We start from the raw sequence: 26,240 nt of genomic DNA, 5'->3' as shown, positions 1-26,240 counted from the left end.
CACTGAAAAGTCCAGTTCACACAAGCCAATCAAACCGAAAACATTTCCACCCTGTCAAGATCTGTCTAAAGCTGTGGTTCTCAGCCTTCCTAATGCTGCAACCGCTTAAAATAGTCCCGTTTAATACAGCGACACCAACCATAGTATTATTTCACTGCTACTTTATACTGTAGTTTTGCTACTGTTATGATCCTGTGAAATGATCATGACAACCCCCACAGATGAGAACCGCTGATCTAGAGTTAAAAAGGACAGCAGAGTAACAGTAAAACAGCTTTTTATTTGTTAATGTCGCATAAGAAATTTAAGCATGTTACACTATCTTAAAAAACACAACTAGAGCATTTGAAGAGAATCCCCCCCATCCCCACCTGCCCCATCCCCTCGTGAATCAAGAATTGAGAGAAGTATCCGAACACACACAGCTTTTTTAAACCTCCATCCAGAGTGCTGACATGATGGCTACATTAATATTGCCTCCTTACAAAAATTGTCTTCTCTTTTCTACCTAAAAAAAAATTTATAACCTTGATCACTTATTACAAAATTCCATACAAAAGTTGAATATGTTGAAAAAATTGCTTTCCCCTCCCGAACAGCACCGTTTAATATAGAGCAGAGAATGGTCAAGAGCAGACTGCCCAACTAGATAGAGCAGTCTTCAAATGATGCCCGGACCCGCAGTGGTATACTTACCCTCCCCACCCTTCCTTAAAAGAACTTTAAAAAAAAAAAAAAAAAAAATACATACACACATACAAAAAAAATGCCAAACCTTGAGGGCCCCTTTCCAAACAGTACAGTTAGTTCAGTGTCAATATTCACATCTTGCAACAACATGTATGGATAGGATTTCTTTTACAAAACTTTCAGTGTCAAAAAGGAAATTAAGGCCATCAGATTCGCAGCTTAAAAATTCACATAAAGGAAATACAAAAATATCCTGTGCTTCTGAGAAGGCTCTGCACTGTATCCAGGATTACCATGCTTCTGTCTCTGAAGACAGGTGAGTGACAGGTTCACATAATGGCACAGCTTCTATTGGATGTTCTTGGGGCTCCCTGGGAGGGGGAACAGAAGGAAGAGTCAGCACTAACATCACAATGTTCTAAACCCAAACCCTTTCAAACAGACAGTAAACACCTGCACTACCACTTAAAATGGGCCTGGTCATGCCTCACTCTTTTTAGCATCCTCCTAAGGGCTTGCTTACTTCAACAAATCCCACAACTGAGGTGTTTTTGTTTTCGATTTTGTGACAGGGCTTCTCTGTGTAGTTTTGGTGCCTATCCTAGATCTTGTTCTGTAGACCAGGCTGGCCTCTGCCTTCCCAGTGCTGGAATTAAAGGTGTGCGCCACCACTCAGCTCATAACTGAGTTTTTAAAAACAAAGAACAAACAGCTGATCTAAGCCTGTAAACAATTAAGGATTTCTCACTTAACTGTAATTTTAAAGTAATTCTTCTATGTAGCTGAGTTGAAAACCAGTGGTGAAGTGGAAACTCAGGTTTGCTGAGGTTACAACCACAGCAAGATCTGGTCTTAAATAAAGGGAAGAGGGGGGGCAAACTGGGGCTGGAGAGAGAGATAGCTCAGAGGTTAAGAGCACTTGCTGCTCTCCCAGGACCACCTGGGTCTGATGCCCTGTAACTTCACTTCCAGGGGATCCTATGCCCTCTTCTGGCCTCCACAGGTACTGCATGGTGAGGTGCAGGCAAAGCATTCATACACATAAGATAAAAAGGGTTTAAACCTTTAAAGCACATCGCTTGGTGTCACTTGCTAGCAAACCCCCTCCCTGTGTGACTTGTGACTCCTCCTAACTAAACTAAAACTGAAGGTTACCTACCAGTCTCGAGGGGACTGGATCCCTGCCACTGTGCTCGGCAGCTCCAATCTGTGATAACAAGCACAAAACCTCAAACACCTTGGACTTTTTCTTTTCTTCTCTCTTGAGTCTGCGTAAATCTTAATGAGCCTGCATTTACCTACTTCCTTAGTTAGTGGCTCTGGAGTCAACCTCCAACTTAATTTGCCTAGTGATAATATTGATATTCCATTTCTCCTTTGATGCACACTGTGGAAACAACAGGCCCGGGAAATGTGAACCACACCGGCTCAGCAGTAGGCTTTCCACTTGATCTCTCCCACAGACCCAACAACACACCTGACAGACAGGTGGAATCAGCACCATTGACACAGCACCTAAGTAGTGGAGTGGACAGCCTGATGGGAGAGTACTTCCTTAGCATGCAGCAGTATCCTAGCTCCTGGGTCTGATCCACAGCAGCACAAAATCAGATCTGACCTGGTGGGATTCATGCAGATCACTTGTCCTCACATGTTATCTCCCTTCTACTCACTGTGAGGTTTTCATGGACGGTAGGAAATGGATCCTGTGCTTGTTTCTCATTAAGGCCAAGTATAACATACTTTTCTTAACTACGCCAGCAAATCAAGACATCCAGATTAAATACACTCCCATAGGAGGTTGCATGAGTGGGATTACACATATGAAGTCAGCCGAGAGTAGGGCTAGAGAAGCAAGACGTGGTGACTGAGTAAGAATGATCCCCACAGGCTCCTAACTGAGTGCTTAGTCACCAGGGGGTGGCACCGTTTAACCGATCAGAAGGATCAGGAAGTGTGTGGTTGAAGGAAGTGTGTTTCCAAAGCCCAGGCCAGAACCAGAATCAGTGTCTGTCTGTCTGTCTCTGTCTCTGCTTACAGATGTTTACTCTCAGCTCCTGGTCCAGCACTGTGCATGCCACCATGCTCCACACCATGATAATAATAAATTTAAACTCTGAAACTGTAAGCAAGCTCCCAATTAACTTTCTTAAGAGTTGCCTTGGTCATGTTGTCTCTACAGCAACAGAACACTGATTAAAAACAAGGCCAACTTAGATTACAATTATGGAGGCAAGGAGACAAGAGATGGATTAATGATCACAGTCAACAGCTTGAGAATATAAGTTAGAGGCTCATTAGTTATATTAATGTATATTTTCCAAATTTAATTAAAGCTGAACTTGGAGTTTATTTGAAGAGTTACACAAAGCTGGGCATCAACTGAACTCTCTGGCAATCACTAACAGCAGTGAATCTGGCTCCTTCCTCCCTGGAGCTCAGTGTAACTCTAGGTTCTGTTTCTGTTAAGTTTATAAGTGAATGCTGCCCTCATTCATAGCACAAACTTTCAGAATCCAATGAATAAGCTTCAAGGCATATGATCTCATTAATGTGGGCACTTGTAACATGCATGTCTACAAGAACACATCATCTACTCCAGACATCAAATAACAAAAGACGAGGCTGACAGAGAAACCAAACTGCAAAGGGCTACCATCTTCCACTGCGTCCCAGGTGCTGCCCGAGCACCGCTTTGCTGAGCACACACCCAGCGGGTGGACAGAGTAGCAAGGACACCCACACAGTGAGTTTTCAGGCAAGTCCACTACTAAAAATTAAAACAAGTACTACCTGCTGGTAGAAACGCTCCTCCTCACCAACCACTCCAATGGGCTCTTCCTCCTCCTCTTCTTCTTCAGGTATGGTTGTCTTAAAGACTGTACTTCTCTGAGCAACCTCCTAAAAGCAAGAAAGCAAACTTCAAGTCAAAGCCGCAGGAAAGAGGCCCTTTCCTTTGCTTAAGAAATAGCATTGCTATAGCAAGAATGTTTTAACCCATTCTCATCAGCAGCTTTAGCTAGCGAATCCTGTGTAATTAGCAGCAGTTAGTAGACTCCAATTTGTTCCTGCAGGGGAGCTACTGGGATCCAATTGAAATACCTGCTGAGCAGTTTCTAACGCTTTTTATCCTGTTCTGTCACTAAATTTCTGTGCCAGTCCTCTGACTAAATTCTCTATACAACTCAACATGAGCTCTGCTTCAAGATTTTAGCTCCTAGCAAAGAAAAGGTGCTAAAGAAATGCTGATTAAAAGAAGCTGGAGGCCAACTGCTCTAACTCAAGGACCACGGTGGCAGCAGGACCACCTGAGCAGCCTGAAGACAGAGACAGCACCTTCCATTCATCAGGAAATGGGAGCAGGACGCATTAGCACTAATTACTAGTACCGTACCCCTGAGGTCCAGATGTATTATAGGGAAACAGAGCTCTGACCATTCATAAAGGAGCAACAGAAAATACCTGTTTCCACTCTCTGCTAAAAGGATCAAGTACAGGTTGCTCTGGTGGAGAATGCTGAGCTGGGCAAACGCTGCCGTTCAAGCACAAGGCTAAGTTCACGGTCCAGCAGCTAGCAAATGAGTGTGTCCTAGAGAGTGCTTTGCGCATCCTAAGTCCAAAGGTCACTCAAGAAAACACAGCGGAATGGCTTCAGCAGAAGCTTATCTGAACACTGACAGACTCCCTGGGCTAAAACAAAAGACAGTATCACAAAGACAGTGTCCTGGAGCCAGCTTCACCTGAAGCATATCCAAGGACACGCTTTGTAAACAAAATGAGGCTCTAGGACAGGTTCTGTGTGGACATGAATCAATGCAGCAAGATGGAGGAGGAAGCTAGAGGCTCAGCCAGAAGCTTCAGTTCTGTGAAGGCCAGCTTTACAAATAGTCAGTCAGCCCACAAGCACCAGTCTGTTTTAACCAAAACAACAGCATTTTACCTGAGTCCTTACAGCAAACATCAAATGCAGCTACAGTCCTTTGACAAGAATCCTGGGGCTCACATGGGTGAAAAAATACACCACCATCTTACACTTAGTTTTCTGAGCACGGAGAACTAGTATAGCAGAGTTGACCACACAAACATTTACTAGGCTAACAGTGTGAGCATTTACAAGGTTAACAGCATAAGCATTTACCAGGTAGACATTCTGTATCAGATGCTGTTTGGATAAAATGTGAACATTCTGAGCTGAAACCACTCAAAGTCCCAAAGCCAGTGTGCAGTGGGGAGAAACAGACCCTGACCAGGCCCAGGACCACTCGGAGACACTCTATGTTCACGTGTGGTGCTTTCCACTTTCCCAGTATCAATGACTTGGCAGCCTTGGTCTGACTGAAGCCTGGGGTACTTCGCATTTCAATGGATGTCTGATAAGGAGTCAGTCTGCTGAAATGGGGCCACAGGGGCGCTGTACTGTACCTCTCCCTGAGAATTTCTCAGTACGACCTTCACATCTTCACCAGTGCCCCAAGAGTTCTGGTTCTTCCAGATGAGGTCCGTTGGAGGACTGGCTGTGACTCCAGCATTTGCAGCCCATATCTGGAAGAGAGAAAGGACATCAGGACACTCAGAGCCCAGCACTCACACACAACGCTACACTTTTCCTCTTCCTCTAACCGTCTGCGAACTCTGCCCAGCTGCCTGCAGTCACCATAGCTCAGAGCTTCTGCAGGCCTCAGCTTCCTCACACGGCAACCATCAAGCTCCATACTCTAGCCTAGCCATCCCACAAAACAGCTGACCTGTGCTGTGGATATCGCTCTGTATAAATGAAACACTGTTTGGCCAGTAGCCAGGCAGGAAGTATAGGTGGGACAAGCAGAGAAGAGAATTCTGAGAAGTGGAAGCCTGAGGCAGAGAACTGCCAGCTGCCACCGTGACAAGCAAGATGTAAGGTACAGGCAAGCCACGAGCCATGTGGCAAGTTATAGATTAATAGAAATGGATTAATTTAAAATAGAAGAACTAGATAACAAGAAGCCTGCCATGGCTATACAGTTTATAAGTAATATAAGCATCTGAGTGATTATTTTATATGTGGGTTGTGGGACCCCGGGGGCTTGGTGGCACCTGGAGAGAAGATCTCCAACTACAGACCCAGAACAAGTTTTCTTACTGTCTTCATCCACAATAATGGGCAACAATGGTTACCTAGAATAGGTGGGATTGCTATTGAAGTGACGACCAGTACAAAGGTACCTGCTCACTCAATGGTACCATTAACAACCAACCGCTCTACGGCAGTGGTTCTCAACCTTCCTAAAGCCCTGACCCTTTACTACAGCTCCTTATGGTGTGGTGACTCCCACCATAAAATTATTTCATTGCTACTTTCTAACTGTAATTTTGCTACTGAGAGGTGTCTAAGACTATCAGAAATATGTTTTCCAATGCTTGAGACCCACAGGTTGAGAACCTCTGCTCTATGGGCTTCATGGGTCACCCTTCCAAGAGACCCAGAGACACATGTGCATATGCACACATACACATATGTGTACACACCCCTCCAATTTCAAGAACAGTTGATGGTCTATAGCTAACAGTCTATCTGAAATATTCAGGAAGAGTAACTCATCCCCAATCGGTGACAGTGTCACAGTGCCCCAGCGCATCTCTGATTATGCTCCACAGAGGAATGCAGGAAAAGTTCCAGGTAAAACATAATTGCTATTGAAATAAGCCAAAGAAAATAAATGCATTCCCTTCATCAGCATGGAAATTCTGCCATGTTTTTTAAAGTGTTCTTGGCAGAAGTGAACAGGTGGGATGGAAAAAACTGGCAATCAGAAAACGCAAGAACGGAGGGCTAGAGAGAGAGAGCTCAGCAGTTACATGTGCACTGCTCTTGTAGAGAACCCAGGTTCAATTCCCAGGACCCATATGGGCTACTCACTGACCACACCCAACTCCAGTTTCAGGGCATCTGGGGTTGGCCCTGTGGGCATATGCATGCATGTGATGCACACCACCTTATACAGTACAAAGACAGGCATAATTTTTTAAAGAGTTTTCTTTTCGAAAACCTAGGTAGAAATCCTAGACAACCATTACACCTTTGTGGTATCACTATCCTCAGTCAGCTATAACCAGTCTTAACCTTATGGAGGAAGTCTATGAATCCCACGAGAAACACCCCTTGCTCCCTCTAAGGCGCTTTGCTCCTGCAGCAGCAGTACCTAACCCCCATAAGGGGGTGCCTAGGCCTGTGCACCCCACAGAAACGGAGTTACTCCTCTAGTTCTGGGCAGAAAGGCCCATGGAAGCGTCAAGATATTCCACTGAGTATCAAAAATGGAATTTACCAGATGAAACGAAAAAAGGCGTCAGGACCTGAGCCAACTTTCAGGTACTTCCTGTGACACTTTTCACTATCTACACAGAATCACACAGTTGGTTTAGTGTGAGTAGCAACATGTCAATATGTGGCTTACGTGCCTGACCTGTGGCTGATCAAGTAAAAGATACTCTGTGCACCCCAGATCTCAGAAACTTAGGAAACAGCTAACATTCTTAACTAATAATTTTATATTGATATGAGGGGTTTTGTTTGTTTAGGGGGGCGGGGTATTTGTTTTTTGGGTTTCTCTGTGTAGCCCTGGCTGTCCTAGAACTCACTATAGACAAGGCTGGCCTTATACTCATAGGTCCACCTGCCTTGGCCTTCCTGATGCTGAGATCAAAGGTGGGCACCACTATGCCCTGCTTTGATGATATTCTGAACAAAATAGATTAAATACAGTTCCAGAATTAACTTTATACCTTGGTAAGTTTTTAAAATAAAACAATAAATTTTTAAAAGCATACACAGGGTTTTCATCTCTGTTCTCCATCTTCAGACTGATCCCTGCATTTGCCTTGTAAAATGTCATAGGAAAATCTCCCTCACTATGTCCCAAAAAGCTGATCACACTTAATGTGAGCTAAAGAAACACTACACTGCATTACCTCATACACAACACCTCCAGGAGCAATCTCTAATCCCTGGGGTACATCAGTGGGTAAGGCAGACGATTGGCATAATGACTCCACATTACGAGAGACAGTGAATATTCAAGTCTAAACCTTCTGAATTAAAATCCCAAATTCTTTCAAACACATTATGCAGTTTCCCTAAGACACATAATAGAACTAAGCACTCTTCTCTCATATAATTACTAAAGAGGAGAATAGAGCAGTTAGGATATTTCTTCTCATTTTCACCCATTATTACAAAATTAACACCTGCTATTTTCAGAGAGATGTCAAAGCTCTCTATACTTCAGAGAAATTCTACCTGCATTTTGAGCCTTTGATCTTAAACATTAAGGTCTGTTCTGATCAAAATTATAAATATGTGGGAGGCTAAGACAGAATATAGGGGAGCCCTAAGGAGGGAGGGGGAAGCCAGGTGTGGTACCAGCCTTTAATCCCAGCTTTTGGGAGGCAGAGACAAACTGAGCTCAACGCCAGCCTAACATACAGAAGTTCCAGGACAGCCAAGATTACAGACACCTTGTCTCAAGGGGGAAAAAAAAAAAAAAAAGGTGCTTAAAAAAGCACCTTTCTGTTTTCTTGAGACAGGATCTCATGCAGCCCAAGCTGGCCTCAGACTCACCGTGGAGCTATGAATGGCCTTAGCCTCCTGACTTCCAGGTCCCTAGTGCTAAGATGAAGTGTGCTCCCCACACTCAGCAACACTTATTTTTCCCTAAGGAATCCATAAGAACAACGAGCAGTCACACCTACATTCGTCAAGGAAATTCGTCTTTGAAATCAGTAAAGTTAACAGATTTGACTGTTTCTTTTCTTTTCTTTTCTTCCTCGAACTCACAGAGATCCTCCTGCCTCTGCCTCCCAAGTGCTGGGATCAAAGGCGTGCACCACCACCGCCCCTTGACTGTTTCATAATTTGCTTGCTAAATAAAAACAAAGGAATCTTTTGTTAGCTCTGAGTTATACTTCTCCGAAACTCAACGCACTGCTGTTTGAAATCGGTTTTAAACACATCAACAGAAAGCTCAGTCCAGAATGGCATTTAGCCAGCGCTCTGGATAACCAGGGAACTATCCCTGGTTTTATTTTTTTGAGGGGGGAAGGCTGTGGGGGGTGGGGGGGGGGGGGGGGGTGGTGTCTGTCTTATTTACATTTGTTCACTTGTGTAGGTGCTTCAGAGTCCAGAAGAGGGCAGTGTCAGGCCCCCTGAATTCACGAGTGGTTTAAAGCCACCTGATATGGGTGCTGGGACTCAAACTGGTCTTCTAGAAAAGCAGCAAGTGGCTGTTTGGGGATTTTCAAGATTAAGTTTCTCTGTATATCCCTGGCTATCTTGGAACTCTATAAACCAGGCTGGCCTCAAACTACCCGCCTCTCCCTTCCCAGCCCCGTACCACCATGCCTGGCTTTTTTGTTTTCTTCCAATTATTTTTGAGACTTTTCACACGAAGTATTTTGAACATATTCACGCCCTACACCTCCCTCCTCCCTCCCGGCCCTTCACATCTAACTCTGAGATGACTTTTTCTCCTCCTTTCCCCATCTAGCCAGTCTTGGGACTGGGGAGTGGTCAGCCTCTCAGGAGTCACATCATTAAAGGAAACTGAGTCTCCCTTTCCCATAGCTATCAGATGCCAATGGCTCCTCAGCTAGTGGTGAGATTTCGTGTCTACCCGCTCAGTGCCAGGATTTCACCTGTCTGGAGCTGCAGAGTGGTCGCAACTGGCCCATCTCCTCAGGCCAAGGACATTATTTAAGACAAAGTCTTGCTAATATGCTGACCAGGGTGGCTTTGAACTTACAACGTTTGGCCTCAACCTCCCAAGCAGAAGAGTTGCAGGCACATGCAGCCTACTACACTGGACTACCAAAGGGCCTCTGTCAGAAATCCAATCCTGCAACTCCAACCCTGAAAACAGGTAAGGTCAAGGCTGAGCCAGGATATCAGCACATTACAGTTTGTCCAAGGTAACTGTAGGCTGATGCTAGCTAGTATTTAGCTTCCTACAACTCTTCATGCTGTACAGTATCCGGAATTGAAGTAGGTACAAGTAGTTAAGAGGTAACTATTTTACACCCACCAAACCAGACAAAACCTAATGCAAACCGTCAGTCCCTTCAGCGCTCTGAAGGCAGCAGGACTTTTAAATCTTTCAGAGCACACACCACCCTACAATGTAAAGACAGTTTACAGCCCATTTCTAAAACGCTGCTCCTTCTGCCAAACTGTTTTGTTTTGTTACAGCTATTTTATCCATGCTTAAGATAATGAAGTTAAAGGATGACGGAGGTCACTTACTGTAACGGTCTGGCCTGCCTTCAGCACATATCTTGAGGTATATTTGTAACTGACTGATGTGTCTCCAATTTTTCGGATCATCTCCCAGCCTCCCATTGGTTGATCCTAGTCACGAGACACAATAAAACAAGGTTACTTCACATATAAAGAAAATCATGAAATAATCAGATCCATGAATCCATAAAGGCTCAGAAGCTAAGGCCTTCCCAGGATACGCACTCAACTTTGTCTCTCTGCAAAGATAACTTCATGACCGCTGCACACCATCCATCCCCACAAGGGTCTGAACGTTAAAGGGGACAAAACGGGAGAGGAAAACACAGAACAAGGATGGTGTTCACTGCTAAGTCAGATGGGGCTTTATGATTTACAACACAATCCAGCCATGAAAACACAGACAAAACACCTAATGTCTGACAACTTCCATTTTTAATGTAGACACTCATGGCCGACAAAGATAAGGAGGGAATTTTGTTTTTGTCTTCTGCATCTGTGCCAGCTTTGCCCAAATTAAGCTGTTACTAAGAGTTTAAAAGCAAGCTAAAGAAGCACTAAGCCACACCTGGCAGACTACTGTCAACCCCAGCCCCAGCCCCCCAATGAGGAGGCGTGAAGACAGCCAGCAATTAGGCTCCACTCGAGGCTGAGGTTAGCTGCCCACTGCTGGCTGCTACTGTTTCCAAGTCGTGGCCAACCAGCCCCCAGCCCAGTCTCTCCTGGAACTGCCCGTGCTCGCTGGCTTGTGTAAACACATGTACATGCACAACAGTTCTAACAGTCTGGTGAGAAAGACAGTGACCCTGAACATATGCTCCAAGTGAGTGACATTCCCTCCCCTGTGCCCTGAGACTGTTTCCTCCAGCACTACCCTACATCTTCACAGCTCCTTCAGAACCAGAGCTCGTTAAAGTCCCAGTTCTAAACCTCAGAAATCCCTGCAGTGGATACTTCCTGTTCACACCAACTATTCCAAGACGGAGATTCACGTCATTACTATTTTTATATAAATCAGATCACGAACATTTGTTCATTCATTAAGTTTGAGAGGAAAAAGGTCCTTCAACATACGTGAGCCCACATTCTTCCCTAAAGCTTTATCAATAACTGCAACTTCACCAGTCTGGCCACAGAAACTTCTATTTCATCTCTGGGAGGACCATCATGAAATGGCCAAATCTGGGTAAGGGATCGAGCAGGCAAAGTTAGATTCACAAAGAAAACCTGAGGCTGGGAAGAGGGTTTACTGGGTAGTGGGGGTCGCCAGCAAGGCTGATAGCCTGAGTTCAAGTTCAGAACAACCCCACACAGTGGAAGGAGAGTGCCTCTCTGACTTCCTGACCCCGCTGCAGCACAGGGACACCATCCCCCACCACAATAAACAAACACAAGAAAGAAGTTCTTCAGGCCACCGAGACTGGGAGAGAGAAGCACACAGATGGCGGTCAGCCATCACTGTCTACAGCAGCCCAGCAGCCTGCAAAGCAGGCCTGAGGAGACGGTCCATCCTTTCACCTGCTCAGAAGTGTTCTTCAAGCGGATGAACTTGCCGTCAACATCGATCTCTTCAATGCACACATTCCCGGTGGCTGAGGCCGAGTGGGAGATGCTGACACTACTGCTGGCCTCCGACTCTTCCACGTCCACTCTCTTCCGCTTTCCCCGAGTGGTACGGACACTGCGGCTGGACGACGCTCGGGACACGGTCACCCGGGAGGAAGGGCTCGGAGAGAGCTTTAACCTACACGGGAAGACAAGAGTCTGCTGACGGAGAACCTGACTCACCTAGGCTTCGGTCTCCATGGGCGTTTCTAAAGCAAGGAACCCCTCACCATGTGAGACAATGCCAATAAATGCCTCACCCAAAGCAACATTTAGTCAAACTGTGATATTCATATTGCATTACTAAAACATCTGAAATCTCCAATGCAAAGAGCCAACTCAATATTTACAGTAATAACAATAAATTGAGACCTATTTCTAGGGGCTGGAGAGAGATGGCTCAGAGGTTAAGAGCACTGGCTGCTCTTTCAGAGGACCTGAGTTCAATTCCCAGCAACCACGGGGCTGGGGATTTACCTCAGTGGTAGAGCGCTTGCCTAGCAAGCCTTGCAAGGCCCTGGGTTCGGTCTTCAGTTCCAGAAAAAAAGAAAAAAAATTCCCAGCAACCACTTGGTGGCCCACAACCATCTATAATGAGATCTAGTACCCTCTTCTGGCCTGCAGGCATCCATGCAGGTAGAACACTGTATACATAATAAATAAATAATTTTTTTTTTAAATCTATTTCTACTTAAAACAAATGACAGAAAATTTCAAAGTTGTTTTCCTCCTTTTCAAAAGAAATGTTTTCTTCTCCTTACAAATGAGAGCAGTTAATAATACAATTTCATTCCATTTACTACATTTGGAAATATGCATGAAAGAAATGTAAACCACTTAGAACAGTTGTGTTGTTCATGCTGCAGAATGCACTGGATTTTGTTTTGGTTTTCAAGATGGGGTTTCTCTGTGTTAACAGTCCTGACTGTCCTGGAACTCACTTTGTAGACCAGACTGGTCTTGAACTCACAGAGCTCTCCTGAGTGCTGGGATTAAAGGCATGCACCACCTCACCCAGCTGCTCTGGGTTTCTTAGAGACAGACACTTTGGAGTGTAGGGGCTGTTCTTCACTATGAATTATTTGTAAATGTCTTAGTGAAGCAGGAGGCAAGGCTTTGACGTAGAGCAGCCCCAAAGCACTGCCTATAAGGGAGACAAAGGGGAGAAAGTGGGGGCAACCCCAGCTTGTGGGCACGGGGATGCATGCCAGAGAGCCTTACCGCTCCTCCTCGCCTTCTAAGAGTTTCCTGTAGGCGCTGATCTCCATGTCCAGGGCCAGCTTCACGTCAAGCAGCTGTTCATAATCGTTCAGCTGCTGCTGCATCTGGTCCCTTATCTCCGCCATCTCTCTCTCTTTGTCAGACAGCATGCGGCGAGAGTTGTCTTTCTCTTTAGCAAGCATGTCCTCCAACTCTTGAATCCTTTCCAAACACGCTCTAGACTTCAGAGTCAAAGGAATACATTTACTTTCCTGGACCACTTCACCAAGAGTACAAGGCAGCTATTTTAACCCAGCTCCTAACTAGAGCACAAACACAGCCTTGCAGGAGCTCTGACTCAGAGCTCAAAAGATCCTGACCGTGAGAAATTAAGCCCCAAATCCTAAATAAAACATTATAAAATAAATAAATAATTTGATATTTTAAAATGTAAAATACAGCTCTTATAAAAAGTCTTGGGTAACAGAAGCCTAAGAAGAAGTATTTCTCAAATTAAAGTTTGGAAATGTACATATAAGTTTTCAGTGTTAACCAAATAAACATTTACCCTACCGCTGTGGAAACCTCAAGTCTGACTTTCCTGCAAGGGCCTCACTTCAAAACTAAAGAGGGCCAAGCATACTCCTTCACAAAAGGAACACTAAAGGGCATGTGAGAGTATGCCTTGGAGAGATGCTGGGGCACATTCTAAAGACCAAAGAAAAGGGGGTCTGGCTACCACACTGAATGTACCAGTCTCTTTAGGGTAGCCCCATCATCTCCTGTTTGGTTACACATATGCTACATGGTGATGTGTAAACTGTTACCGGAAATACAGCAGCTGTATTTGGCATACAGAGTGAAAAATCACACATCCTCTATCTATCTATCATGAAGCTCATCTTTAAAACCTTGTAGCTCACTAGGAAATCATTCACCCATGTTTCTTCATGACAGAATTCATCTCAGTAGCCCCAGAAAATGACAAGGGTAATCAGCTCAAAAAGAATGATGGAAGCCAAGGCCCTCAGAATCCCAAGTACCCACCCAAGTGAGAGACAGGGACCTACTGTGGAAAATCTTAAATCTGGAGAAAGAAAGACACTAATAAATACTGTGCTACTAGAGTTTATTCTTCGAACAAGTACAGGCTCAAAATTTTAAACATATAATGGTGTCCAGCAAGTAACTAGATGATAAAAACCAGACTCAGAGGTTACAACAGGTGAGAAAAGAAGCCAGAAGAACCCTGTAGTATCATGAGACAACTGCATGAATTTCTGCTTAACTTAATACAAATACATATGACCAGAGAGAAAAACAATTACAGATTATGGCTATGCTAAGTTAGCGTGTGCATGTGTGCAGGAGGGGTGTGTAACCTGTTCTATGAGAAGGTGTGTGTGTGCAATTTAGTTTATGAGATGGCCCAGAAGCAGAGATACCAGTACCAAAAGCATACTGAGTGTGTTTGCACGTGCAAGCATACCTGCACCTCATACCTATTCTTTGAGAAGGTGTATGTGTGTGTGTGTGTGTGTGTGTGTGTGTGTGTGTGTGTTGAGGGGGGGGGGCGTGTATAACCTGTGCTACAAGGCCCAGGGATGTGTGTGTGTGTGTGTGTGTGTGTGTGTGTTATAACTTGTTGTATGAGGGCTCAAATGTGTGTTGGGGAGTGTATAACCTGTTCTGTGAGAAGGCCCAGATGTGTGGGTTGGGGGCCAGCGCTAACCCTGTCCTATAAGACAGCCCAGAAGCAGAGACACCGGTGCACATTCCATGGATAATTTACCATTATCCAGTAAAAAGAACCAGGAGGTCATGGAGAAATGTATGATTCTAGGGCTGAGACAACAGAAAATGTATGATAAACCTAAAGCATGCTTTAAAATCAGCTAATAAGATGCTGGATTGTGGCTCAGTAGTAGTAGAGTGCTTGCATAAAATGCTCAGGCCTTGGGTTCAACCCCCAGCAACACAAGAAAGCAGGTTGGGCTTCAGAGGAGGCTTGGTGGTTAAGAGCTTTCCAGAGCAGTTCTACTCAATGACAACAGATCCCTCTCTCTCAAGACATGGAGCTTATTAACTCTTGTCTGGATGGGCCAGGCGGCAGGAAATGAAAGGCCACTGACTCTGAACAGTAAGAAATCTGGGAAATGCTACTGGTCATTGCATATCCTCAGTGATCCTCACGTGGTCCTTAATATTGCCGTGAAACTGCACTTGAAACTGTAGCCTGTCCAATACTGTGACGAGCACCAGGCAAACCCACACTGAAGAGTTATCTAGCGGAATACCAAGCCCATCCTCCTTCAAACTCAAGATCATGAAAAACCAAGAAAATCCTACGGGACAGAAGAGGACAGCAAGCAAATTGGCGGCACCAGGGAGTCTGCTGTCTAGTTAACAGCAACACGTGGCTGCCAGTTTCTGCGTTTGTCCCGGGGTAACACAGACGCTACCAGAGGCAAACCAGACAAGATATAGAGGGCTGTCCTGTTTCTTCTTTACCCGGAATCTAACATTTGACCAATATGCAGCCAGTAAGATGGCTCAGCCAGTAAAGGCACCTCCCACCAAGCCTGACGCCATCTGTGCCTCTGACCCCCCACAAGCACTGGTGAGGGCACAGTAAAACAAGGAGAGTGCGCGCGCGCGCGAAGGCACCGGACACTTACTTCCTGTTTCCTTCCTAACAAGCTGAATTCAGAATACCTACTCTTCAATCTCTTCACTTTATTTAACACACGGGAAGTAAAGAACAGAATGAGCCACAAAACCAACACTAAAGGAGAGTTGGGCCTGTGAAACGGCTCAGGGAGCAGAAACTGCTTGCCACTAACCCCAGCAACCTAAGTTCAACCCCCCAGAATCCACACGGAAGGAGGAGGTGCTCAACTCCCAGATTATCCTCCCCCTTCACATGTGTGCCATGGTACACACACCCACATACATGCACACACAATCAATCAATGGAAAGGAAAATCAACAAGTCAGCATTAAGACAAGAAACCAAATGTCTCTGGTCTACTGCTTTAGATAATACAGAATTAAGAGTGAAAAATTGCCGGGCGCTGGCACACACCTTTAATCCCAGCACTTGGGAGGCAGAGGCAGGAGGATCTCTATGAGTTCGAGGCCAGCCTGGTCTACAAAGTGAGTTCCAGGACAGGACAATCTGGCAGGACAAGCTACACAAAGAAACCCTGTCTCGAAAAACCAAAAAAAAAAAAAAAAAAAACCAAAAGACAAAAGAAAACAAAAGGCTGCTTCAATCTTCAATTTAGGAAGGTCAGGAGCCATGGGTCACATTCACAGAAGGAAACCCTTATGACCCAACAGCAGCATGATGAAACTACCGTGACTCAACAACACTCAGACACACGAGAGAAAAGCATTACACAGATCTTTCCCCTCTTTTCTAAGACTGAAAACACTCACCAACACCTCTTACCAAACTGGACACAGTGGCCCACAGCTGCAATCCCAGAAGCAGGAAGGCTGGTTAAGCCTTAAGCCTTCCCAGGTTACCCAGCAAGTTCGATGAAACAAACGTGTGCGTCAATGTGTTCACTTATTCCTCAACACAAGCCTTCTGTCAGTGACGAGTAGAGAGAGACTCCCTCTGCCCTGACAAACTAAAACCACAGCAGCTGAAGCAGATGCTCGTCTCCTGTCTACTAGAAACCCCAAGGGTGCCAGTTAAAATCCACTAAACTGAAAGCACTTAGAGGCAAGGAAGTAGACTCATCAGAAAAACAAGGAAAAGACTGAACTGGAGTCAGGACCTAGACCTGGCTCCAAGGCCCCAGACCACCGTATTTAACCACAGTAAATCTCTGCTCCTTGGCTGTAAAACAGCCTCAAGAGGAGCAACAGCCAAGTGAACGAGAGACGGGTATGTGAGCACTAGCTAACGGAGAGTGGCTGGTATCAACTCATCGTAGAACACAATGGCCCATTTCCAGAATACTGTTCCCCCAAATTCACACTGGAAATTCTGCTCTCCAACATGGCAATACTAAAAGAAAGCATCTTTCCATTGATCCCTAGCACCTAGAATTAGTACTTTCATAAAATAGGTTCTGGATAGTGAGTGTATTTGCCCTTTGACCATAGGAAAACAGGAGACAGCCAGATCTAAGGATATGGAAATGATCTCACCTCCTTTTCCCCACAGGGTTTCTCTGTATAGCTTTGGAGTCTTTCCTAGAACTTACTCTGCAGCCCAGGCTAGCCCTCAAACTCACAGCGATCCACCTGCCTCTGCCTCCCGAGTGATGAGATTAAAGGCGTGTGCCACCACCGCCCGGCTTATGATCTCACCATTTAATCTTCCCTGGCCTTCCGAATGCTGAACCAGGGCCTCAGTCAGTAAAGTGCTTGCCAAACAATCTTGAGGACCTGAGTGAGAGCGTGAGTTTGTGTGTGTGTGTGTGTGTATGTGTGTGTGTGTGTGTGTGTGAACTTTATAACATTGTGTTAAAGCAGCCCAGAAGGACTAAGATAGACGGTGCAACACAGAGCAAATTCCTCAGAGAAACTTTTCAGCGAGGGCTGGGTATAAAGGGACTATGGGGAAGGAAGGGAGAACCCTTGGTTACCCTGAAACCTCGGGCAAGTCATTAAACTCACCTCGTCTGTGGTTTGAGGAAGTAAACAGTCCATAGTTAGATGAAAAGTTCAAAATACTAGCAGAACAAACTAACTCCAAAAAGGTTTTATGACAAAAGTAATGAAATGCACAAGGCAGCAATGTAAAGATCTCTGTTAACTCTTTCATGTGACTAATTTTCTGCTTTATTTTCTAAAGCCCACAATACATGCTTTTATACCTAAAAAGATTTTGCTAAAAAGGAAAAAGGGGGAAAGAAAAAAAATAAAATAAAACAGGAAGAAAAGCCTGCTCAATAAAATAAAATAAAGTTTAAACAGGTTTCTCTGATCAGGAAAAAGACAAAAGGCCAGAGTGACTCCCCAGGTCATTAAAGAGAGCGGCCATGCTGAATCGAGTGTGAATGTTCGTATCACTTTATCCAGCATGGCCTCCCAATGGAAGCGACTTGGTGCCACATCCAGGCTACTTCACTGCAGCTGGAGCATGCCACCACCAGGGCAGGCCGCCAGTCAACAAGGAGAAAGGCAGTCACTTGTCACTGTGACTTAATGACTCCAGAGATTCATAGCCCCTGACTAATGTCAAGCACAAGGAGAAAGAAGGCATCCCCCACATTTCTCTTGTTCTTCATTTTGGTTTCCAAGTGTGATGAGGACTGAGCGGGAGCGGTACCACAAAGGTTAGACTCAGAGGGTCCAGTGAGTGACCAGTGGATCTCCGCATAACCTTCCAGTTAATTTGGAATGAGGCACTGCTCAGGTGTCTTGGGGAGAAGGGGAATTTTGAGACAGAGGTTACTATGTAGCCCAGGCTATCCCGGAATAACCCAGGCTGGCCTTGAAACTGCAGCAATCCTCTTACCTCTGCCTCTCCGGTGCTGGAACTACTGGTGTGCACCAGCACAAAGCTGCGAGATATTTATGCGGTGAAACAAATTTAGAAGAGCACTATTCAAAAAAAAAGGCCGGGCAGTGGGGGCGCACGCCTTTAATCCCAGCACTCGGGAGGCAGAGACAGGTGGATCTCTGTGAGTTCGAGGTGAACCTGGTCTACAGAGCGAGATCCAGGACAGGCACAGAGCTACACAAAGAAACCCTGTCTGGGGGGTTAAAAAAAAAAAAAAAACAAAAAAAAACAAAAACCAGAGGGAGTGTGTCTCATCTGTGACAGATGGAGAGAGGTGGCACAGGCAGGCAGGAACAGGAAGACGGCGATGGCAGTGTAACCTCAGTTCTGCTCAGAGGCACGTGCCGACTCACCTCCTTCTGCAGGTTAGAAAGCTGTGAGGAGAGGCTCTCGATCCTCATGCGGCTCTCCATCAGTTCTTCCCGGGCACTGTTGACAGTGGAAGTGTTCATCTCTGAGGACAGCCTGGCATTCTCCAGCTGTAACAACAGGGGGCCAGTCAGTCTCACCTAGTAAGTTACAGCTGACAAACGAGGAAGCGTGACTCACCAAGACACTGCAAACCTAAGCCCTGCTGGGAGCTGGCTGACGAAACACAGGAAAGACTTGGCTGGTCTGCTGACGTACATGGCCATGCACCTGTCCTCTCAGACTCACTTCTAAAACTATGAATCTAAACAAGTTCCAGGCATCGAGGTCGTTAACTCCGTTTATTTTTCCAGCATTTCACCCACTAAGCATTTACTACCTAGGATAGCACTATCAAAGAAATGGCAATAAAAACTTGACTAGGGTTGGTGATTTAGCTCAGTAGTAGTGCACTTGCCTAGCAAGCGCAAGGCCCTGGGTTCGGTCCTCAGCTCCAGCAAAAAAATAAATAAATAAATAAAATAAAAAATAAAAACTTGACCATAGTGATGTGTGTAAAGGAAACAATCCATATTCCTAACCCACCAAATCTAATACAGAATAAACTTTGTAACCAGACAGACTCTTCCTTTCAGAAGCAAAAGAGGATCTCACAAAAACAATGCATACATCTCCAAATGCTCTGTGTGTGTGTGTGTGTGTGTGTGTGTGTGTGTGTGTGTGTGTGTAAAACAGGAGTGAGAAATGGAGAAACTGGAAAGTATTTGTTTCTGTGTTCCTTCAGATTTCTAATCCAGTCTGGGATTTTCACTCCTGCACTGTCTAGCTCAATGGCAGCACTCAGCAGTGCTGGGCGGCTGCAGGAACTCCTCCTGGGGGCTCTTACATGCAATGCCCATTACTACTTCATTACATAACCAACACTCAACAGTAACAGTGGGAGGCCAAGCAATGGGAATTCTTTTAAATGACTCCATCAATTTTCTACCTCCGCCTCTAACTAGTATTTTTTAATTTAGTCATTTAACATTTAACATGAGAAAAATCATTTGCAAATGAAAACCAAGATGTTATCATTTGATCTGTTCATGTAAGAAATGAAGAGTCAGATTTCCCAACATCCTTTCTATAAAACAAACCACCCAAAGGGAGTGAAACATCCATATGCACTGGCAATGTGACCCTCATGAGTAGCAGCAGTGTGCAGAAAGAAAGACAACAGAAGTCCTTGGGACTGGAAAGCATTTGACACTCTGGGTTAACTACCCTGACGTGACAGAGTGGCAGCTGGCACAAACATAAACCTTTACTTCTAGTAATAGCAGAATAACCTCATTTTCATCTATATCCTCGTAGCATTTAGTCTACATGAAGCTACATTGAAAACATATTCATGTTTATTCCTAAGTAAAAGAATCATTTCTTTTTTTCTCTCTCTAATTTTAAAAATGATTCCTGGGGCTGGAGAGCTCAGCAGGTAAGAGTTCTGGTCCTCTTCCAGAGGACAACCCAGGTTCCATCTCCAGCACCCACATGGATTCAATGCCCTCTTCTGGTATGCACAAGTCCATGCAGACAAAACACCGACATACATAAGATAGATAAACAAATAAAGCCACCAATCTGTCAACTCTTCAGGATGACCGAGGTACTGGCTGACGAGCACTCACCTTGGCATGGTAGGTTTGTTCCAGCTCTTCCTTGTACAGCCTCACTTGAGCATCATGCTGCTCTCTCATCTCATGCAGAGCCTGCGCCAGCTTGTACTCATACTCAATCTGACGCCCAGAGTCCACCTCCACCAAACGGGTCTCATGCTTCCTCCTTGTCTCATTGATCTCCTGCAGGGAGAAAAAAAACATGAAACCAGCTGCTTACATGGGCCACACTAGCACCAGCCTGAGTAACCTGAGCGCCGCGTGAGGCTTTATACTAACCTCCACGGCTGTCCTGTCTCAGAACAGGCGTGCGATTACACTGCTGTCTTTCAGTTTTATAAGTAATGACATAATGACAGGACCTCACGTCCTAGGAACTTCCCAGCTCTTTTCAGGGGTATAGCTATTTCACTTCACTGATGGCAAGAAATGGCCTGATGATTTACCAAAGCGCCACATGACTGTAGGGACCTAGACAATACACCACATCAAATACTAAACAGGGTTTGTGTTCCTAAGCTGCTTACTGGCAATCCTATGGACACCTATGGACAGTACCCTTGAACGTTTCTACACAATGATTTATTTCTTAGATACAGTAGTAATTTACGTGACTCCTCTTAGACTCTGATGTTACACTATTAGTAACAATGTATGCAGGGTCTATTTCATAGCAATGTCACTTGCCTAACTCAACCCACTAAAGTACTAAAGTAGGACTGAGTAGTTGTGATCCTTCACTGTTTTAAGAAACTGTCCAAATAAACTGGGATAGGGAATTTGTGACTAGCTACACAAGCCCACTAATAAAAACTGTCCATTTTAGCTTCTCACTATGAACCAGTGTGCCTTGAGCTGCAATAATTAAAGAAGCCACAAGGGGGCACTAAACCCATTAAAGTTGTTTGTGTATCTTTGTATACTCACAGGTTAAGTACATATTGTATCACCTACATAATGCCTAGTCCTAACTTCCTGCATATTTCTTCACGGTTCTCTAATCATTAAAAAGACAATTACACTTGGAAAAAAAAATCAGAAACCCCAGTTGAATACCCAGCTCTGCTCCCAACCTCCTGGAACTCAGGGTGTTGGAGGAACAGGAGCTACTGAGATGAGGCTCAGCTGGAGAAAGGCTGAGCCGTCTACAGCATGTCCTTGCAGCCTCCACTGCTCTCTCTCCTTCCTCTTCCTGCCCCCTAACTGTTCCTAATGAAGAGGTTAAACCTGTCTGTTGGGCAGTGTCCGCAATGCTGGAAAAGACCAAACATACTCCCCATTATAAAAAATACTGACTGAATCTCGCTGCTGTTGCATTTTTCAGTTATTATCTTCTGTAGAAGAAACTCTTCTGGTGGCTTCACCACTGACATTAAAATAATGGCAGGGCAGAGACAGCCGTAGCTAAGCAAAACGCAACGATAAATCAACTTCAGGAATTCAATGCTTGGTAACGATTACAGAACAGTGCTGGCTACCGGCTCCATGGAACTTTCACTGCAGCACTCAGTTTGGTTCTTTCCGTTCCTCACATGGAAAAATAGAGGACCAGGGTTTTGTTTGTTCTTTACATGCATGTGTGTGGGCCCAAGGTCCTTGAGGAACAGTTCACATCTCAGTAGCCCAGGATCTCCTGTTTGTCTCTAAGTGATGGGGCTTGTCGGCTTTTTAATTATTGTGAGGTATCATTCCTTTTTATAAATTTATTTTATAGATGTTTTATCTGCATACATGCCTAGTACTCATGGAGGCCAGAAGAGTGTTGGATCCCTAGGATGAAATTATAGTCAGTTGTGAGCTGCCATGTGGGTGCTGGGAATTGAACCCCGGTACCTTGGAAGAGCAGCCAGTCCTCTTAACCACTGAGCGATCTCTACAGCCTGTTTGTTTGACTTTGTCACGTGCTTGCTGGGGTCCTCACAATTAATTGCATGCATGGCAAGTGCGTTATCCACTGAACCATTTCCCTAGCCAGTGTTCTATTCTAAATAAGAAACTGACTCAAGTTGTCCTCCAGGTCTGACTGCTTGTCCAGTTCTCTTGGCACCAGCAATACCTCTGGTTTTTAACTTTATGTGCACGGTCACTTTGCTTTTTCATGTATGCTTATGTGGGGCTTTTAAATTCTGTGCTCAAGAAGGCCAGAAGGGAGACAGAGCCCATGAAACTGGAGTTAAGAATGATAACCACCGCCAGGCGGCGGTGGCGCACGCCTTTAATCCCAGCACTCAGGAGGCGGAGCCAGGCGGATCTCTGTGAGTTCGAGGCCAGCCTGGTCTACAAAGTGAGAGCCAGGACAGGCACCAGAACACCAGAGAAACCCTGTCCTGAAACAAAACAAAACAAACAAACAAAAAGAAAGAATGATAACCACCATATGGGCGCTGGGACTTGAATCAGGGACCTCTGGAAGAGCAGCCGCTGCTCTTAACCACTGAGCCATGTCTCCAGTCCCAACAATACTTGTCCTAATTAAATACTGTTCTTATAAAAATGAATCAATTGGGGTTGGGGATTTAGCTCAGTGGTAGAGTGCTTGCCTAGCAAGCGCAAGGCCCTGGGTTCGGTCCTCAGCTGGGGGGGCGGGGGGGGGGATATGAATCAATTCTTGTTATTTTCTCTAACTCCAGCAGTAAGTTTAGAATTATTGTTAGCAAATGTTTGGGGAAAAAAAAAAAAATCACACTACCCTGAAAGGCACTACTTAATGGTTTATCTTCCCCTTAATTAATGCCGATGGGGTCACACATTTCTCCTTCAGCATCACTGCTTGCTTTCTGGTAACAGCTGCATTGCTGACCCTTCAACCACAGCAAGGATTGTCAACGCTACTCAAGTTTTATACACACCCCATAAATAAATGCTGGGAGAGCCAGACTTCCATGGGGCCACTAACCATTTCATCCCCTGCTGCTCAAGCTTAATGTAATCTTTCTCCACTATGTGCCAGGGTTTATGCGACAGAAGTAATGGTCTACTACTTCAGCAACCAGGTTATAAAGGAGAATGCAGCTTCTACCTTGTTCCACTCACTCTCTCATGACTCTCTCATGGCTTTCTCTGAAGAAAGCACATCCTAAGAAGCTGTGTGGAGAAGACAAGAGGCAAGGGGCTGATGCACTTCTGGCCCAGCTTCCAGGTTCCTGACAAACCAGTCATGATGATCATTTAAACAGAATGATGATCAAAGCTTGTGGTTCTAAACTGCTAAATTGGGAGCAATCTGTTAGGCAGCCACCACTAAAGCAATCGCTTAAGCACTTGACAGTAAAGCTGTACAAAGCCTGGCAGAGGTGAACTAGAGCTGTGCACCCCAGTGGCTTCAGGTTTTAGGTGCTTTTAGCACTGGTGGAACCTTGTGCAGTTACCTGCAAAGTATCTCTATCCCTAAATCCTACCGTCGCTTTATCAGCTATCTTTTCCTTATAGGAAAGAAATTACACTTTGTTTTTATCTCTATTTGGCATGGGGCTGTGTAACACACAAGTGGCCCGAACCCACAGAGGTCAGAGGACAATCTGCAAGAGTCGGTTCCAGGCACCAAACCCGGGTTTTTGGGGAGGGGCAGCACATGCCTTTACCTGATAAGACAGCATCTCACCAGCCCATTGTTTTCTCAGACTATGCTCAAACTCACTACATGACCTTGAAATCCCAACTCTACTGTGCTAGGATTACAGATATGAGCCACCACGCCCAGTCTGTTTCCTTTGGAAAGAAAATTTTTATGTAGTTACCTCTTCGTACATATTTTTACGAAACTCCAAGTCCTCGGTAAGGCTCTGACAACGATTCTCCAAATCCACTTTAAGTAAAGTTTCATCTGCTAACTGCTTTTTAGCAGCGGATAAAGATGCTTCCAGCTATGATAAGGAAAAAGAATGATAAAGATTATATGGCAACCATCTAATAATGAGTTAAGAAATGAATCGGATCAAGCACTAGAGTTCCTATATAATTCTTAACATGATTATTATCTCATCTTAACTTCACGGTCATTTGCTGGTTCTACCCCAGGACATCACCTCAGATCACCCATCAATCAGTAGTCCTCAACAGAGAGGGGGGAGGACAATCCTTCAGGCTTCAATGTTCCAGTACAATAATGAAAATGGCCTTGAAAGCGAGGAGGGTAAGTGTACCCAGTAGAGCAGCAAGATCTGCAAAACCCAGACCAGAAGTGACGAGAAGCTACCATGCTCTCTGCATCTTAGCTACCAAGACTGTCCTTTGGGGAAGCCACCAAAGAACATAAATAGGGTTTATTTAAAAGTAAAATAATAAATAAGTAAGCCCACAGACCATGGTTTCAGACTGTCAACTGATCAGCCAATACGGCCCGAGGCAGAATCTTACCTGGGCAATCTGATCCTTCAGATCCTCCAAATCTCCCTCTAAACTCTTTTTATCACCAAGGGCAGTAGCCAGCGCTGCATCCTTAGAGTTCAGCGCCGCCTCATACTCTCGAAGCTTCATCTGGGCTCCATTAAGATCCGATTCCTTCTTAGCATAACTGTAATATTCAAAGAGCATAGACAACATCAGACCCCCGCCATAAGACCTTCCCCTTCCCTGCTTAAGTGAGAAATCAATTTAAACACTGGCTGCCTGAAATCACAGAAGCTAACCCAGGAGCATCAGACCAAAAAGAGTTCTGGGTAGACAACATTTTCCCATATCACATGTTAACTAAGACCCAGGCTCTGGGGCCTAGAGATGGTTCCAAGTAAAGAACACCTGCTGTTCTTACTGAAGTGGAGACCCATGTTCAGGTCTCAACACCCACATGGTAAGTCATCTGTTAACTTCGGTTCCATGAGCTCAGACACCCTCTTCCAGCTTCCACAGGCTCTAGGCACAAATGCAGCACAGACATACATGCCACTCATTCACATAAAATCTCTGATATTAGTAACAGCTCGTTGATGACAGAGGCTTGCAAGCACCTTCTATTTCTAAAATAAGGTGATTTGAAACTTCCCTAATTATATGGAATTCTATGTTGGAAAAGTAATGTTCTTTTATATAGAGTTTATGGGGATGCGGGAAGATGCCAGAGTTACACTATGTAGCCCTGACTAACCTGGAACTCCCTATGTAGATCAGGCTGCAGTCAAAATCACAGTGTTCCGCCTTTCTCTTCCTGAGAGTAAAAGGTATGTGCCACCAAGCCCACAGAATAATTATGTGAACAATTACATTTTAAAGGACACAATGTTTGCCATTAAAATAAATCTTTAGCATGAATTACACAAGAAAGCCTTCACTATCAAGATTCTGAATACTTGCTCTTAATTAAAACTGGAGTACTGCTAATATTAAAATAAAATGAAAAATAAATTGACTCAATGGTAAGAAAGCATAATTTAAGGAGAAGACTCCCTTACCCACTGCAGTATGACAGATACAGTCCACACATTCTCATTCTTTTCTGCTAAGTCCTGTGTGCTTTAAGGCCATGAGATGCCAGGCTTTAGCTGAAAACTAGTCTAGAAAGGACAAAGCAACTGTTTAAAATTGGAATGAAGCCCGGCAGTAGTGGCCCATGCCTTTAATCCCAGCACTCTCTGTGAGTTAGTTCCAGGCCAGCCTGGTCTACAGAGCGAGATCCAAGACAGGCTCAAAGCTACATAGAGAAACCTTGTGGGGGGGGGGGGGGAGATGAATGGATGAATGGATGAATGAATGAAACACGTAACAATCTTCCGTTTATGCTGGAAAGATGGTTAAGTTCACTTGCTACTCAATCAGGAGCTCCAGAATCTGAATACCAAACATAGCCCCCACTGCAAAGGATGTGATACCCTCTTCTAGACCATGTGGGCACCTGCATCCAAACTGCACATACACATTCTCAGACACAGACATCCACACACCTCTTTTCTACAGGAGTCCAACCTTGATGAACTCATTCAAGCCCTGGGTC

At 44.8% G+C, this 26,240-nt stretch overlaps 1 protein-coding gene across 1 annotated transcript in view; it reads right to left on the bottom strand.

The window, feature by feature from the left end:
* Positions 1-260: 260 nt before the first annotated feature.
* Lmnb1 (lamin B1) overlaps positions 261-26,240 on the bottom strand; it is a 46,747-nt gene continuing 20,767 nt past the window's right edge. Inside the window, exons 2-11 of the mRNA XM_036205285.1 lie at positions 24,671-24,827; positions 24,052-24,177; positions 20,327-20,497; positions 18,641-18,766; positions 12,785-13,005; positions 11,477-11,702; positions 9,965-10,069; positions 5,113-5,232; positions 3,484-3,591; positions 261-1,061 (exon numbers count right to left, since the gene is read on the bottom strand). Of these exons, the coding sequence (XP_036061178.1) occupies positions 1,020-1,061; positions 3,484-3,591; positions 5,113-5,232; positions 9,965-10,069; positions 11,477-11,702; positions 12,785-13,005; positions 18,641-18,766; positions 20,327-20,497; positions 24,052-24,177; positions 24,671-24,827 (1,402 nt within the window). The 3' untranslated portion in view covers positions 261-1,019. The remainder of the gene's footprint in view (positions 1,062-3,483; positions 3,592-5,112; positions 5,233-9,964; positions 10,070-11,476; positions 11,703-12,784; positions 13,006-18,640; positions 18,767-20,326; positions 20,498-24,051; positions 24,178-24,670; positions 24,828-26,240) is intronic.

This window comes from Onychomys torridus, chromosome 13 (genome assembly GCF_903995425.1).
Source record: "Onychomys torridus chromosome 13, mOncTor1.1, whole genome shotgun sequence".
Lineage (NCBI taxonomy): Eukaryota > Metazoa > Chordata > Mammalia > Rodentia > Cricetidae > Onychomys > Onychomys torridus.
This window is presented reverse-complemented; position numbering and strand designations above follow the sequence as displayed.